We start from the raw sequence: 17844 nt of genomic DNA, 5'->3' as shown, positions 1-17844 counted from the left end.
AGCTTTCTGCCTACAACAGTGAATTTCCCAAATTCTTTAGGGACACAATGTCCATCTTACCACTGAGGAAGAGGTAAAGTAATTTGCCTCTCAGCTGAAGTTTCAGAATCAATTCAGCATAATAATAAAAATGTACCAGTAGGGAACTTTTTATTCTTTATACTACACTCATTCTCCTTGGTGTTTCCTTCTCTCTTGGGGTTATCATTAAAATACTTTTCTATCCTCAAATGCTCTAGACTTCAGGTTCCGAGATTCTTTCACATGCATATCTGTTCTACGGTGTTACTGATCTGTGAGGAGAAGGCATAGGAAAAACAGGAAAACTCTTGGGCCCAGAGATTTGGATGTCAGCTGCCTTGCCAGAATTGTACCTTCCTCAAAGAAAAAAAAATCTGCAGGGAGATATTGCTTTCAAGTGATGATAATAAAGTGAAAGACAGCCAAAGTAAAACCACAAGTAACACCCCAGAAACAGTGCCAAGAAAATCTCAGATCTTTTCTTCAGGGTCTGGTTTCTTTGGCAGAGATACAGTCAAGATAATTAAAAATAATCTGATTAAGGGTTTAAAAAAATGCTTGATAGCTCCTGTGGGCAACTGGAACTCACATATCTTTCCTACCCATATAAATATTGGGTACAGTTCTGCATGTACATCTTACCCTGGATCCTACAGAGAACTTTCATAGGTGAGTTGGGGTTCTGGTGACAGCAATTTTTGCCATCTCACCTCTTCTTGCTGAAGGGCCTTGGTAACATATCCCTGAGGAACAGCATTGTGGGGACAATCTGGGATGAAGCAGGAGGAGGGAAGAAAGGAAGCCTCTTTCCATGAATGGAAAACTGCTCCCCATCAGTGGAAATTTCCAGCGGACCCAAGCCTTGATTTCCATGTGTAGATCTGCCCTCATCATTGACACACTGGAACATTTGTGGAACCATTACACAACAGATTCAAAGTCTTTCTATTAGTGATGATGTAAGTATTTACCTTGACAGGCTGGGACAGGTACATCCCATGCATGATATCCATGGGGAGATTTCCTACAAACAGCAGTACTCTTCCCGACCAGCCGATATCCTCGGTCACAGGCCCATCGAACCACACTGTTGAGCTGCCCGCCTGACTGACTGACAATGAACCCATGAGGAGGTGACTCTGGAGTGCTGCAGTACAGAGCTTTTGAAAAACAAAGCAAACCATGTATTTTGTTCCTGATACCAAATTATTTAACAGAAGCATCTGCCCTTGGGGATTGGAGGATACATGTTTGGTCTCTTTGGAAGCAGAGAAAGGGTTTCCTAGCAACAGCCACTTTACCTGAACACTATAGAGGGGAGGCTCAGAGGCCTTCATAGTATCATACAGCCACAACAGAATACCTGCTGGGCTATAGTCTTTCTGCTACAATGGCATGTGAGCGTCCCCTGCAGAGGCCGGTCAGAAGAGGTGGCTCTGCATGGAGCCACCTCTTCTGCATCCCCCCCCCACTCACCTCATCCTCCAGCATCAGTCTGGAGGGCTGCAGGGACCTGCCCATGCTGCCCTCCAACCTCCAGGGGGCGGGTCTCAGCAGCCCTCCAGACTGATGCTGGAGGATGAGTGAGTGGGGGGGGACGGGAAAGCAGCGTCTTCGGCACGAACGCGATGGCAGCGCTTTCCATAAACCTCCCTCGGGAAGGGAGGTGGAAAGCGACGCCTTCGCACTGTTTGGGGCCGCACAGGACGGCGCTGCTGCGTTGCGGCAGTGGCACCTGTGTGAACAGCACCCCAGGGACTGGTGTTTTTCCTTCCCTGGGCAGCTGTTTTTGGCTCCATGTGGAAAGGGCCTTAGTTCCATTTGCTTTTGGCTTCCAAATAAATAGATCAAACAGAGATGCATGGCAGGAGAAATTTGGAAGTACAAAAAGGTTGGACAATCAACACAATGAGAAGGCCTAATTTCTTGCAACTCATGCATATGTTACACTTTGTAATATACTTTTTGGAACTTCATTTTTTTTTTTAAAAAAAAGACGTCATTACTACCGCACCAATTAGCACTTAGGCCATAATTTATTTTCCTGTTCACATACATGATTTGTGAATCTTATTTCTTCCCGTCTGATAAAATTTGCATGTGTTAATTACATACATAATCTAAATACACTGTGTCAACTTTTGAGTGTAATTTTCTGTCTGAAGAACTTGCAGATTATAATTAAGTCCTGTTGTAACATGTTTCCAGCCTAATTAATATTGGTAGGCAGATCAAGAAAGACAGCGTAGGGCATTTGCTGGACGAAAAGAATGCAAACTCACCTGACACGAAAGAGGGGACAGGAGGAACTCCAGACATACTGAAAAGATGCAAATTGCTGCTGCATAACTTTGCTGCACTTCAAGAGGAAAGAGTGGCTAGCTCAAGGAAGGCCTTTGTTGGCCTACATGGCCACACACTTGTGATAACACCGTATTCCTTTATGCATGTTTTGAGAAACTAATGGGACCTTTGTTGCCTAAAAGAATCTTACAAGACGATCCAGACTGCAATACTAGATACCACTGGTTTTTACTATGCCCTCCTTCCCCCTGTGGCATACATTTTCTCATTTCTTTATTTAAATAGATACTTTTTGTAAATATTTCACTTTACAGTTCAAGAAATTACCCACCCATCAAGATGGTCCAATCAAATTTTCAGAAATGCTGTTAAAATGAATACATTTGGGTGCTGTGTGGTTTCCAGGCTGTATGGCCGTGTTCTAGCAGCATTCTCTCCTGACGTTTCGCCTGCATCTGTGGCTGGCATCTTCAGAGGAATCCTCTGAAGATGCCAGCCACAGATGCAGGCGAATCGTCAGGAGAGAATGCTGCTAGAACACGGCCATACAACCCGGAAACCAGACAGCACCCAAGTGATTCCGGCTGTGAAAGCCTTCGACAATAAAATGAATATAGTTCTTAGGGAGGGTAGGGTCTCCATTCTCTACACTAGAAGGGCACAATTTTTGAACCATGGATAACTTTCTTTATACAGATGATTTTACTGAGACTCAGAAATTTATGTGCTCTTGAGCAAGTTAGTGGAACAGAATTTCCTTACTGCTAGACACAAACTACCAACGTTCACTATCCTTTACTACGGATGGTCCTGAATATTGGAAGAGATCCGTTAACACATCTTGGGGCTGCTGCTGCTGGGTGAGCTAAATTCTAGTCCAGTAGCCCCTAAGAGGCAAGCAAGATTTTGGGGGTTTATGCTTTTGAAGTTCTCTTGATTAAATACTAAGCTGGGCACTGACTTTTGAATTGCTGGAAAGAGAGAAAAATAACAGATTTTATTTTCATACCTATATATCGTATCCTGAAACCTTTTTTATTGGTACCATGATCTGCTGACCATCGGAGAAAAACTTCGTGGTTACTGCTGGTGACGTTTAGCGATGAAGAATAATCTCCGCTTAGGGAGATTAGCAGTGGACTGTGACTATTTGGTCCTTGATAACAGGCAGAGGGGAGAAGGAAACAATGAAAAGAAAACAGACAAATTAAAATTAGAGATGTATTGAAAGTAAAAGAAAACAGTTCAATGGAGCTATACAACTATACAACACAGCTATATGACTACATACATACATACATACATACATACATACATACATACCCTGTTTCCCCCCAAATTAGACCTGAAAATAAGCCCTAACATGATTTTGCAGGATTTTTGGAGGATGCTTGAAATATAAGCCCTACTCCAAAAATAAGCCCTAGTTATAGATTCCCTGGCACAGCTGATCTGGTCACGTGGGGGACACAAAATCATGGAAAAAAATCCCCTGAAAATAAGCCCTAATGCATCTTTTGGAGCAAAAATTAATATAAGACCCTGTCTTATTTTTTGGGGAAACACAATACACACACACACACACACATATATCACACACAATTAATGATAGAGAAAAATGGAAAATAACAACATATCTCAGCAATGGCAGTGCAACTCACATGAATATGAGGCTTATGTCAACATTAGTGTCTGAAAATAAAGCACATATATTGCACAGATGTGTTCAAGGCTGTGTATAGTTACCATCATACACCTCAAGTATATCAAATTCCTTTTCCGTTTGAAAGAATTCAAAGTAAAGGCTAATATTATAGCCCTTTTCCACAGTAATGGTCCATGCACACATTTGGAGGTTTGGGTAGCTATCTGGGAAGCCAGGGCTCAGAATCACTCCTGTTGAATCCAGGCGCAGTTCATTTGCGGGACAGAGTACTGTAAAATAGGGGAAACACTCCACAAATTTAGATAACGAAGAAGTTACAGGGTTCTCCGAACATGAATATCAGTGGTTTCATTTCCATGAACACAAAAAGCTTCAGGTGTATTAACAAGCCTTTTAAAAATTAAATCACCACATCAATAAATAGTGAAACCTGTTTCTGATTTCACAGCAAGGGGACTTTCGCTTCAAATGTGTGTCAATAAAATTTGCTTGGATTTCTATCTTCAACAGAAGGCACATGGCCATTTTGTAAGGAAATTAATAACATACAAAAAATGGAAGACAAACTTTTTTTAAAAAAAATTCTCTTCTGTGACTTTGCTAAGTCTGGTGTCAAAAACACCAAAGGGCTTAATTTGGAGTGAGAATCACATTATCTGAGTTATGACCAGTGTCCTGTTTGCTGGAGCAGCAGAATATTTTGTTCTGTCCCTTTGATTGAGACAAAGAAAAAAGTTTTACATTTCTGAGAACAATTTAAATACAATTTTGCACAAAATTATAACCAAATACAGATAATAAAACCATATAGTGCTTATAGCTAAATCCTAAACTAATGATCATTTTGTGCTACTTGAGTCAGATGAATATGCATATTGTAATGCGAGTTGGAAAAAAACACACCAAAAGCAAACCTTGAATATTATGGGCTGATTCGCACCTTGCTTGGTTACCGTACGCCGAGGACTTTGAATCACACATGTGTGAAAATTCTGTGCCTCCCACATGCATGTGGGCCTAGTTTCTAACACAGGGGTAGGGAACCTGCGGCTCTCCAGATGTTCAGGAACTACAATTCCCATCAGCCCCTACCAGCATGGCCAATTGTAGTTCCTGAACATCTGGAGAGCCGCAGGTTCCCTACCCCTGTTCTAACAGGACTGCATATGGACAGGGCTTTAGCTTTCCCCCAGTACCATTTTCCTGACAATGAAATGATCTTGTACTGGAAACTGGTATTTTTTTCCCCAGGGCTGGTGCATCTTCTGCTGCTATAGGACAGCTCTCGCCCCACTGGATTTGCTGCTGTACAATGGAACAACAAAAGCACAGTGGAGAAAATAGGTATTGTGCTGATGTCACTTCTGGATGAGACTGGAAGTAATGTCACCATACTGGAATACCACTATACCATAGCATTTCTGGGGAACCCTAGAGCAGTGCACTGATGCAGCAGCTTACATTACTGATGCAATGTTCTGGGTTCACACCAGATGTGGTATTGCAGCATTGGTACAACAGCATTCACTATGATTTCACTATATGACTCCCCCTTTTCCCAGGGGTTGCTCTGGACATATTTGCTCCACTAGGAAAGTTACATGTAAGTTAGGCTACACATAACTTTCCCCAATAGGGCAAATAGCTCCCTAGGGCTGTTTCAGGTCAGGAAAATGGCACAGTCTAAGCAGGAAGCCCCTCTTCCCATTCAGGCCTGTGTATGCCTGAAAAGCATAGAACTCCCAGCAGATACGTGACCCCAAGTCCTCACAGTAGCCACAAGGATTCTGTAATATGTCAAACAGCTCTCGAAAAGATTAACGACCATATTTAGGAAGCAGCTTGCTTGATGGGTTGAGACGGCTCAGTAAGTTGAGAGAGGTCAAACTCAATGCAAAGAATTCAAAGAATGCTTCAGGGAATTAATCCAATGATGGAGGCGGAGCAGAATTTTCTAAGAGCCTGCTGCTGATGAAAACCAAGACATTTTGTTTTTGTTTAAAATGGAACCTGATTGATTTGGACCACTTGGTTTGATGAGCCAATGACTGGAAGGTGCTCCACATAAGCCGAGACTATGCATAAAGATACATTTACACGTCCTGGTTAAAACCAAAGGTTGCAAATCAGAATTGTATCTGTTTATTTAGATATTCTTTCCACAGGCTCAGCTTGAGGTCTCACTGTTCAGGTACTGAAATCACAAGATGATTTCTCAGGAGCATTCATTAAAAGCTATGGTTCCTACAGTCTAAAACAAGCCAGAAATATTTGGAAAGAATTCCAGCAGACCCTCATTCCTTCTTTAAGAGCAGCAGCAGCAGAAGGCCATTGCTTTCACCTCCTGCATGTGAGCTCCCAAAAACACCTGGTGGGCCACTGCGAGTAGCAGAGTGCTGGACTAGATGGACTCTGGTCTGATCCAGCAGACCAGTTCTTATGTTCTTACGTTCTTCTTATGTTCTTATGTTCTTTACAAATACGCAAACAGTGTGAAGAAAAATTAGGTTTGTATTCAGGTTTGCTACCTAAATATGTGCTGCACTTTGTTGCTGCACTTTTTAAAGTGATACATTATTCAGATATGAATTAAAGACAAATAAGAAGCAGATATTTTTTTTTCTCCAGGGGATTTGTATCTGTGTTATTAAATGAAAATAAAAGCACTGCAAATACATAGGGAAACAGGTGACTGGTGAATGCTGGGTGAACGGATCCATCTTTTAGCTCTAAAGTGTCTGGTTTTATTAGCACCTCAATTCAATTATTTATAAGTACATCTCCACAAGCCTACTACACTGAAAAAGCTCATTTCCAATTATATCCATCTTAACTCTGTCAGTTTCCACCACCTCTAAACATTTAATTTTATGAGCTACACAAAAAGCTAAGACGATACTTTCACCCAATCAGAGTCTGTATGTACGTTCATGCCACTTTTCTTTGCATACTCCAATTACTATAACCAAAACAGTTTCGGCCATAACTTTTTCACTGACCGAACCGAACTGTTCCAAGGAACAGTTCTGTGTTTCCCTCAAAATACAAGAAACCTGTTCTCCTGAACCCTGCCCCCCAGATTATATTAGATTACTGCAACGTCTTTCACATGGGCATGCTTTTTAGTGTCCAGAAACTTCAACTGATACAGTGCCTCAGGAAGGATGTTAACTGGAGTGAGCCATAGGAGCACTATGACCCACTTGGACTATCTACACTGGCTCCCAGTTTGTTTGTTTCTGGTAAGGTACAGGGTGGTGATGTTGATCAAGTTAAAGTCCTCTCAAGCAGCTTGAAACCTCAGTTAACAATTGAAGGGGACTGGAAGGCTGTCTCATAAATGGGACACCTAAATTACTTCATAGCGATCTATGACGACTGAGGCTGAGATTAAGCTTGGGAGAGCCACTCTTATCTCACCTCGGTCTTGGGTTCTTTTCCCTCCTAATGACTCCAGACCAGCTGATTGTTCAAGGATTTATTGTAAAAATTCAAAACAAAGAAATAAAACATAAATGCAGTAAGAGATTGCTCAACTGGTCACATTCCTTTTGGTTCTTTGTCCCCATTCCAGGAACCCATGGCCCAGAGATGCTTCCCTGACCACATCAAGTCATTAGGAGGGAAAAGAACCCAAGACCGAGGTAAGATAAGAGTTGCTCTCTTAATCTCAGCCTCAGTCGTCATACCCTAAATTACTTACAATCTTTTATAGAGAATTTTATCTAGGTAACCCTTCCTGTAGATTATTTTTGGAGGTAGGAACTAGTGGTAGGACTCTCTGTGTCATGGTAGTCCAACTGAGAAGTGCCCTGGTCTGAATCATGTGTTTCAAATGCCCGTGCTTTGGCACTGAAGACCCTACAGCTAGCAATACATTAACCACAGCAATAAAATGTCCTAGCTATTGACCTAGATACTAGTATCAAGTAATAATTCATATCTAAGTATCAAATATTTACCCTTTTGTCCTGTCAACACCCATGTGTTCCACCAGCACAAGATACCCTTGCATTAATGCAGGACAATCTTACATAGGTAGGTTTCTTGTGACAGCAGAACATGTTGGAATGAATGGAACAAACTGGTAAGCTTCAACCCCAAAGGTTTATGTTCATGTAAAGAGAAACTGCTTGTGGATTTAAATGATAAAGATATTCATCTATAGCTGTATAAACATTTGTAACAACTGGCAACATCTGTAACAAATGGCTTGCTTGCTGGTTTCAGAGCTTCTGCAGCTCTTATTCAATATCCAAAGTGCTAAGAAAGCTTCAAAGTGTTCCAGAACTTCAATGGTCATTGGCTGCAGAACAAATTTATTCTTATTTCTTTTAATATCATAAAAGTGCAATTTTGTCAAAATGTTGGATTTAACAAAAAAAAAACACTTTTGCATATTTACAGATTAACATTTGAGAAGGAATGGATCCATCTGCAATTATCTTACCTCTGTTCCAAACTATCACTTTTCTCATTTCTGCTTTCTGCAGATGCCAATTTACTGAAATTACTTTTAGGAAAAAAAAATAAACTCTTGGATAGGAAGTACAGGATTATATAAGCATACTTCTGCACTAGATTTTTACAGTCTACTCATTAATACTACAATGAAACTTTAAATGGCAAATTCCATTAAATAAAGGAGAAGAGTTTTTTTTATATATATATTTTGCTTTACTCTCCTGTAAGGAGTCTCAAAGTGGCATACAATCCCCTTCCCTTCCTTTCATCACAACAGTCACCTTGTGAGGTAGGTGGGGCTGAGAGAGTTCAGAGAGAACTGTGATTAGCCCAGAATCTCCCAGCTGGCTTCTTGTGGAGGAACAGGGGGAAAAAAACTAGGTTCACCAGATAAGAGTCCCTCACTCATGTGGAGGAATGGGAATCAAACACTGTTCTCCAAATTAGAGTCCACTGCTCTTACTCACTACACCACATAGGAGGCAGCAATGAAGGAGTAGCTTTCTGGATTATTTCTATTCATGCCTCATTTTCTATTCTATTCATGCCTTATTTTCTTCTTTTAAATAATAACCCAAGATAGCTACCAGAATTAGTGTAAAATATAGTTGGCCACAATAGGGTCTAGACAGATATTACTAATCTCTGTCCCCAATCATCATGGTGTAGTGATTAAGAGTGGCAGACTCTAATCTGGAGAACCAGGATTGATTTTCCACTGCTCCACATGAGTGACAGACTCTAAGCCATGGTCATGCTGGCAGGGGCTGATGGGAATTGTAGTCCATGAACATCTGGAGCACCATAGGTTAGCCACCCCTGCCTAAGTTGATGAACCAGGTTATTTCCCCACTCCTATACATGAAGTCCGCAGGGGGACCTTGGGCTAGTCACAGTTTTCTCAGAGCTTTCTCAGCCCAACCTACCTCTCAAGGGCCCTTTCCGCATGGAGGTGGAAGGGCTTGGGTCAGTGTTACTGACGCCGACCCGACGACACCGGGACCGTCCGCATGGACGGTCCCAGAAAGAACCGGGAAGACGGCGCCGCTGGGCGCCGTCGCCCGGTGGACTTACCTGCACTCTGGCCCTCTGGCGCATCGCCGGGACCTGGGGACATGCCTCCGCTGCCCTGTGCGCCTGCTTCAGTGTTGCAGAGCAGGGGGGCGTGTCCCCAGGCCTCGGCGACGTGCCGGAGGGCCGGAAAGCAGGTAAGTGGAGGGAGGGAGTGGGGGGGAAGCGCCTGGAAGCCGCTGCCGTTCGCATGGCAGCGGCTTCCAGCTGGCATTTCCAAGAAAGTGCGCTTCCCAGCGCACTCTGGAAACCCGGCTTGGCGTCAGTCGGGCGGTGTGAGGGCGGCGCGGCTGCACTGCAGCTGCGCCCCCTGTGCGAATGGCAGCCTGGGGACGGCGTTTTTGCCGTCCCCAGGCCGCCATATTCCATCCGTGTGGAAAGGGCCAAGGTGTCTGATGTGGAAGATGTAGGGAAGAGTTTGTAAGCCACTTTGAGACTCCTAAAGCAGAGAAAAGTGAGATATAAATCCAAACTCTTCAGCAGCAGCATCACATCTGGGTAACTAGTTGCTGATGGCTTCTGCCTGGATAAGGAAAGAGCAAGTGGAAACAGGTGGATAAATTATGCCCATTCTGACGTCTGAGTAAATTGCCAAAAGTTTGTAAGTGCCATATAATAGGATTGATGCATGTTACTACCATTAGCCACTTAGGCCCCTTCGGCACATGCAGAATAATGCACTTTCAATCCACTTTCAATGCACTTTGCAGTTGGATTTTATTATATGGAATAGAAAAAATCCAACTGCAATTGCAAACAATTGTGAAAGTGGATGAAAGTGCATTATTCTGCATGTGTGGAAGGGACCTTAGAGAGCCTGATAGGCGCAAAAGCAGAATATAAATACATGAGTCCAATAGAAAAAAAAATCTGAAGACATGTCACAACAACATGCAAATACATACAACATAAGAAGAAGAAAAATCTGAACACAAAACCTTGGCAAGCAGGCGGTGCTCCATCCATCTGTAGCCTTTCTCCCAGTCTACATGTCAGAATCTCGTTACCAACTAATGTAAACCCCGGTAGACACTGATACCTTATTATGTCCCCTATGTGATAAAAAAAGAGGCTGCAGTTAAACAACAATTAATGAGGAGTTTTGGCATTGACAGCGGCACTGATTAATGAAGCGCCCGCCATATATAATGTGTAAATGACCACTGGTGCAAATAGCTTTGATTAAACAGAGGAAATGTTGTGGCAAAAGAGCAGCCACATTTATCATTTCTTGCCAGCTATACTATTAGTGTGAGTCACAAGCGTCAGCTGCTCATTACTCTGCAACGCACAACAGCAGGCTGGGTGAGTTTTAAAGCTCTGTATTTTGTAGTAGCCGTGACAGCAATTAAAGGGATGGCATCAAAGACACTTATTTCTGCTTCAGACGTCCAAATTCTGTGGTTTGGAGATGGCTTGGCAGCTCGCAAACTGCAGGACAGGATTCAAAAGTGACTTGAATGCACCTTATTTAATGTTTAACACCGTACTGATGGGCTTAGAGTGCTGGGCAGACCAGCAGAAGACAGTTTATCTATTAAACAATGAATCCAGCCATGCTCTACAGCAAATGGCCAGGTTTTTATACACGGTCACAAACAAACGATCTTAATTTGGTTTTGTATGTTGTCTTTCAATTTTTTTGTTTCTTGTTTTGGGTCTTTGTACTATGTCTGTAAAGGTTATCTGTTATCTAAAAACACCATAAATGCACCATAGATCCCAGTCCGGCAGAAAGTCTTAGCATTGGATTGAATCCTGCCAGGTTTTTTTAACCTTATCCCACTCTTTACTATAACCCCTTCCCAGATGGCATTTGGCCAGGTAGGTCTAATGACCTCCAGCTCAAGTTTTTTGGCCAATTGTCATCACCAGCTTTCTGAGGTTCACATCATCCACATATCTTCCAAGCTCTCTAAGGTGTTCAGTTCAATTAAATTGTAGATTGGTTTAACATATAAAGGTACTGGCTCATACACATACAAGCATTGAACACCAGGGATTTCTGTAAGTTCAGCACATTTCCTTAGGTGAAATATTCATGCATTGACTGACTTTACCTATTTCAAATTCTTCGTCCTCAGTCAGAATTTCAGCATTTGGTATAGCAGGTGGAGGCTGACACACTCGAAGTTGGTATGCTACAGAAATACAGAAGGGATTATGATTAATATCTTGCTCCTTTTGCTGGATGACAACAGACAACATTTATCACTTTATCTTGAAAGGATTGGAATCTACAAAGCAGACCTCCTGGACTCGACAGTATTTACAATGCTCATTTGTGAATTTTCATTTCTGGTTGAAGTGTGTTAGCCAATGGCAAACTCTCATTTATCATGAACTTTGGATAATCTGCAGCTGGTAAAAATATATATATGAAAGGATTCTGAAGAAAACACATCAAAGAACCCTATTCAAACCCATCTAATCACATTAAGCAATAACCAGGTTAAAGGGCATTGCTCTCCCAAGATAAAATAAAATAATGAGAAATACAACTTCTGCAGATGTAGAGTGCATTGAAAGATGGAAAAACAGGAAAAATTGGACTTTTATGCTGCTTTTTTAACTATAAAGAGCCTCAAAGTGGCTTACAAACACCTTCTCTTTCTCTTCCCAAAGAGACACCTTGTGAGGTAGGTGAGGCTGAGAGAGTTCTGAGAGAACTGTGGTTAGCCCAAAGTCTCCCAGCAGACTTCATGTGTAGGAGTAGGGAAACAAATTCAGTTCACCAGCTATGAGTCCACCGCTCATGTGGAGGAGTGGGAAATCAAACCCAGTTCTTCAGATAAGAGTTCACTGCTCTTAATCACTACACCACACTAGTAGTGATATATTCATTATTATAAGTGCAAACATCAGGACTTGAAAACTGTGGGTCTTAATCCAAGAAGATACTCAAGAAAATAAACAAACATCTTGATAACTTTTTTCAAGTTCCCAAACAGCAAGGTCTGGAGATTACATCTTTGACCCAAATAGTTTGTATCTTTTTTTTCCTCAAGAATTTAATTGTTGGAAAGTGAAGAGAAGGCTAAGGATTCCAGAGCTTAATTTGAAGCAGGGGACTGCTTGTAATGTTGGCTCTGGAACATTAGAAGGACCAGTCAACAGCACAGTACTACGGTACTTATGAGAAGTAACTTCCCTCCCTACAGAATTATGACAGCCATCACTGCACATTTGGGATTAGGGGCAGGACTTGTAGGAAGTCCCAAATCTCAATGATTCTGGTTTTATATGTATGGTGCTTTTAGCGCCCGAGTTCAACTAGTAAGACTGATGGCAAAAGCAGGAATTAGGCAAAAGTTACATGAATCTGGGGAATGGTTGATGGCAGAAATAAGGGAAGTTGGTGTGACTGGCACTAGAGAACAGGGGATATGAGAACAGGCTCATATTTCACCATTTGAAATTAGTTCTGACACTGATGTGTCACAAGAAGTGGAAACTTGTGGTCATGTAGGAGATGGTGCCATGGGGCAGAGATAGTGTGTGAATTTATATGGCTTGAAAGTGTTCTGAGGCAGCTGATAAGATTAGGCAAAAATGAATCCCAAGAGCATCTCCCTGAACAATCTACCAGTGTGAAGATCAAGTCAGCCCTAACTTTATGTGCTTTTCCCTTTCAAGGTTACAGGTATGCAAGTAACTGTGGTAAACTCTCCATGATCTCTTTCCCTCTAGTACATGCCTGAAGATCATAAGATCTATTCTCATGAAGAAAAGGCTTAGAATTATTGTATTGTGGAAGGTTTTCACAACCGGATTCAAATGGATCTGGTGGGTTTTTTCCAGGCTGTGTGGTTGTGGTCTGGTGGATATTGTTCCTAACATTTCGCCTGCATCTGTGGCTGGCAATTTTCATAGTTTAATTCTTATAGAATTAATTCTCATAATTCAATTCTCACAGTTTTAACAGCTATCCAAGTTTGTTTGCAGTTGATGTTTTTGCAGCCATTAATGGATCCGATATCATGTTTTTGATTGACAGTGGATAAATATTCAACACTTGTATCAAACAATATAACTTTCTGGACAAACAAGTGACTGGTATGTATATGTTCTACTTCTACAGTTATTTTTAACTAAGAAAAATTACCAATATTTTTTTCTCCTCATGTAGAAATATGACACTAACATACATAAAAATGTATCTATAGATGAATATAGGTGTAGTAATGACTCTGTTAACCAGAGTAACCACTTGCTCAAGTGGAATGGGGCAGGGAAATATTTTTGTACAAGATAGCCTGTTAGATAATCAACACATATATTCCACTAACCATGATAACTGAGCACAAAGAAGCCACTTGTTGTGAAGTCACTGTGAAACTTGATAAGTATTTGATTTGAAGTGCTGTAGACCGACTCCAAAGCAGTGTTACCACTAAACTGTCCAATCTGTGGAGAACTTTGGTCAGGCCCATCCCTAAGAAGCAACAGTAACAAAACAGTATCACCACAGTTAAATGCATGAGTTCTCACTTTCTTTAGGTAAAATTTCAAGGCATTGGGGGAAGGGGAGAAGAGTCTGAAAACCAATAATTCTAGGTATCACGGCCTCTGAAAAAGTGGGGATATAACCAGTGGTGGGATCCAAACATTTTAATAACAGGTTCCGATGGTGGTGGGATTCAAACAGTGGTGCCGCCCCACACATGCGCCTCCAGTCCCTATTGGGCAGGGAGGTTGCTTCGGTAACCCCTTCTCGGCACTCAGAAAAAATTAGTAACCACTTCTAGAGAAGTGGTGAGAACTGGTTGGATCCCACCTCTGGATATAACTGTTTTAACATATCAACAAATCAACACACTGAACACTAACACCCAATCGGCATAGTTCAACAACATCTAGTAGCCATCTTTTTTTTCATTTCAACTAATCTTGAACAGAAGATCTATTAAAATAAACAGTAGATATAAGTGGGAGTGCTTTGGGAAAATAACCTGACAGGTTGCTTGCATTTGGAAAAAGAAAATAAAGGACAATATTTATTACAATTTATTTGCCTTCAAATATTCCTTTAAAATAACTCAGATGATGTTCCTGGTCCTCCCTTCTGATTGTTTTTAATCAATTTCTCCTACAAACTTGAAGTACTTGGATAAAAGCAGTATCTGCCCATGTTGTTCTGTCTCATCAAATAACAAGCAGCCCCTTTGCGTCCCAAGGCTGGGATTTATAGCATTTTGAACCGTTCCCATCCTTTTGCATGGTGTCAGACAGCTGTGAAACATGTGCAAACCACGTTTTAATGCTCATAAGATTTCTGTCAAGTTCATTTTGCAGATATTTAATGACCAGAAAACGTTTTTTTATGGAGCACTGAAATGATCCCTGTCATGTGCAGGTGCAATTAATTGCAGCTACAGATGTTAGCATTTGGTCACAGACATGTGATTTGTGGTTGGTTGGACACTGAAATGATGCTATTGGAAAGAACATAAAATTACAGGCCGATGAAAATTATGTGTCTTTTAATGTGCTAGCAGATTTTTTGTCAACAAAATCCTCGGCAAAATAATAATTAAAAACCCACCAGCTTATATATCTTATTTTGCTCTCTGCCTAACAGCAAATTGTCCTGCCTCTCCCATTTAAAAGAAAGTTCAAATGCAAAGAGAGGTGAACTTAAAGCAGTGGTTGTTTTTCAGTGAAGCCCCTGATTTGCATTCAAGGGGTGTATTTAAGTAGATTTTGAAGCTGTGACCAAGCAATTAAATACATGATCTTTGTTTCAAGGCTACTTGCAGAACTGATCCACAAACAAGAAACCGATGTCAAAATAAAATATGTTGGATAGATTCAGTCACAGATTTCTGTGATCAATAAATCACAAAATTACAAAAAAGTGGCCCCTGAGGTCAGCTTAGCAGAGCCCAGCACCAGTTTCATACTCTGCAAAAAGACAGAACCATGTTCGTGGTACCTACAGGACCAGACCAGATGAAGATTAAAGGAGCCTTTCGTGGAAGTCCTGGAAGATGATAAAGGCAAAATAGATGCAATCAACGTATCTCCTCATATCTTTTCCCTCTCCTTTGCCAAAGCCTCAGCTGCTACAGTATTTTCCCATTCTACAATGGGTCACATTTCTCTCTTCCCTTGCACATAGCTTTCTTTGATTCTCTTCCATCATACAACAAACAGGCCCAGAGATGTATCTGTCCAAAATGGTGCCCAGGGACAGCACTATGGCTTGCCCCTCCCCCAAACTCCATGTGAAGTTCAGAGATGGGGTGTGCCTGTTCCACACTGGGTTTGGCTGGGTCAAGCTTTAAAGTGCAGGCTTTGATCCAGTTTGGCTGAGCCCAGCAGTCTGATCAGCTCCAGCCTTATACTGCTGACTCCCACCCAAGCTCCACCTGACCTTTGGAGTCTGCAATTTAAAGCTCGACCCAGCTAAGCCAAGTACAGCATTGAACTGGCATACCCCCCATGTGGTGTTTGAAGGCAGGGCAAGCCCAATTAAACACAGGTCAGCTTCAGCATTTAAATTGCTCTTCTGTGCCCAAACTCCATAGGAATTTGGGGGCGGGGTAGTTGCTCCTAGAGGCTGCAGGACATGGGCTGGCACACCTTGAGAAGCTGTGTCCAGGATACATGCTTTGCTTTGCCCCACCCTAGATACACCTCTAAGCAAGCCTGATATTGTCTGGAGGTACTGCCTGTTCTCCCACAAGAATGACTTTGGGGAAAGAAGTGTCTTGTATTCTTGCTATCACTGGTCCTCTGTAGGAATTTGGGGAAAAATGATTTGGTGCTGAGATAGAACTTGCTCATGCTTCTCTCACACTGGCCCTATTTCAGAGAAAGTACTTCACTCATCCTACTCATGGCACGAATCATTCTCAGTGAATGGAAATGTGGGCATGATTGATTTCTTCTGGGATCAGGATCATAAAAGCAACCTTCTCACTCAGAAGTCTGAGTCAAAGGATCTTAATGCCAAAGTCCTGTTTAAGGGTGATGGATTGGGCAAGACAAACAGACAAAAGGACTGAAGTGTGCAATGTCACATCTCAGGATATCACTGCCATCAGTTCTCTTAACTACCCAGACAGCCAGAGAGCAAGCCTCTAGCTCCCTTGGGTCCAAGAACAAAAGTTTAACATGGTATGGTTGTATACTTACAAGGTAAATTCTAGAAAACCGTTCATTTGATCGCTGTAGCCGGTATGAGCTAAAGTACTAGGTTCAGATTGAAGCCCCAGAGTTCAAGAATACCACAGAGTATAATTAAAGTGATTCATTAAAACACTGTGCAAGAATATAAATAGTGTGGATAAAATAATAAAGCTAAATAACTAACCTAAGCCCTTTTACAAGTGTTGGTTTCAATCTACATAATACTTTGGCCGTTTCTGCATGGCAGCGGAAACGGCTGGGTCGGCGCTTCTCGCGCCGACCCGAAGACGCTGGGACCGGTCCCGGGAAGAGGCGGGCAGCCGGGGCCGCGGAGCGCCGGCGCCCGCACGACCCGGCTTGTCCCTGGGCCTCCGGCGCATCGCCGAGGCCTGGGGACACGCCCCCCTGGCCCTGCGCGCCTGCTCGAGCGGCGCAGGGCAGGGGGGCGTGTCCCCAGGCCTCAGCGACACGCCGGAGGCCCAGGGACAAGGTGAGTGCCGGGTCGGGGAGGCGCCGAACGGCAGCGGCTTCACGGCGGCGTATTCCCAAAAGAACGCTTCTTAGCGTTCTCGGAATATGCCGGCTGTGGGCCAGCCGGGCGGCGCGGGGGCGGCGCGGCTGCGCTGCGGCTGCGCCGCCTGTGCGAATGGCAGCCTGGAGACGGCGTTTTTACCGTCTCCAGGCCGTCATTTTCCGCCCGTGCGGAAACGGCCTTTGACAAGACCGAGTCCCAGCTGGTTCCAAAGCCCATGTCAACAGGTACCCAACCAAACTGGCCCACCCAAAATAGAGAGGTGTCCCAAAGCTACTTGTAATCCAGATGGAGGGCAAAACTAGAATTAAAAATATCTTTCCTATATGTCTCACAATCTGTCTTGGCATGATTCTAGCTGACCAATCAAAAGTAAGGTCAATGATGTAACTGGACTAGCCATTGGCATTGATAACCAGGTAGCTGCCAATTAGTTTTGGCACTCTGCAGCTCTATCACGTCCAAGTCCTTACTCCAGCAAAATGGAATATATAGACCCACTTTAATGGCCTTGACACTTCTGGGCATGATGATCTCCTGGCACCTGTGAAAACCTTCCTTCCTCTTAATCTATCTCTCCGAGGCCACTGTCAACTAGACCTCAGTTTCTCAGTGAGCAGAAAACTTCAGTATTTTTTCCCTAGGATTCAGC

The 17844-nt window shown here is 42.6% G+C and overlaps 1 protein-coding gene across 1 annotated transcript in view; it reads right to left on the bottom strand.

Annotated features, from left to right (window-relative positions):
- CSMD3 (CUB and Sushi multiple domains 3) overlaps positions 1–17844 on the bottom strand; it is a 751931-nt gene that overhangs the window by 96247 nt on the left and 637840 nt on the right. The window contains exons 47-52 of the mRNA XM_048507427.1: positions 13816–13961; positions 11587–11667; positions 10465–10578; positions 4072–4260; positions 3335–3481; positions 993–1181 (exon numbers count right to left, since the gene is read on the bottom strand). Of these exons, the coding sequence (XP_048363384.1) occupies positions 993–1181; positions 3335–3481; positions 4072–4260; positions 10465–10578; positions 11587–11667; positions 13816–13961 (866 nt within the window). The remainder of the gene's footprint in view (positions 1–992; positions 1182–3334; positions 3482–4071; positions 4261–10464; positions 10579–11586; positions 11668–13815; positions 13962–17844) is intronic.

The sequence above is a fragment of the Sphaerodactylus townsendi genome, linkage group LG09, assembly GCF_021028975.2.
Source record: "Sphaerodactylus townsendi isolate TG3544 linkage group LG09, MPM_Stown_v2.3, whole genome shotgun sequence".
Taxonomy (NCBI): domain Eukaryota; kingdom Metazoa; phylum Chordata; class Lepidosauria; order Squamata; family Sphaerodactylidae; genus Sphaerodactylus; species Sphaerodactylus townsendi.
The sequence above is the reverse complement of the archived record's forward strand: the minus strand, read 5'-3'. Positions and strand labels throughout refer to the sequence as shown.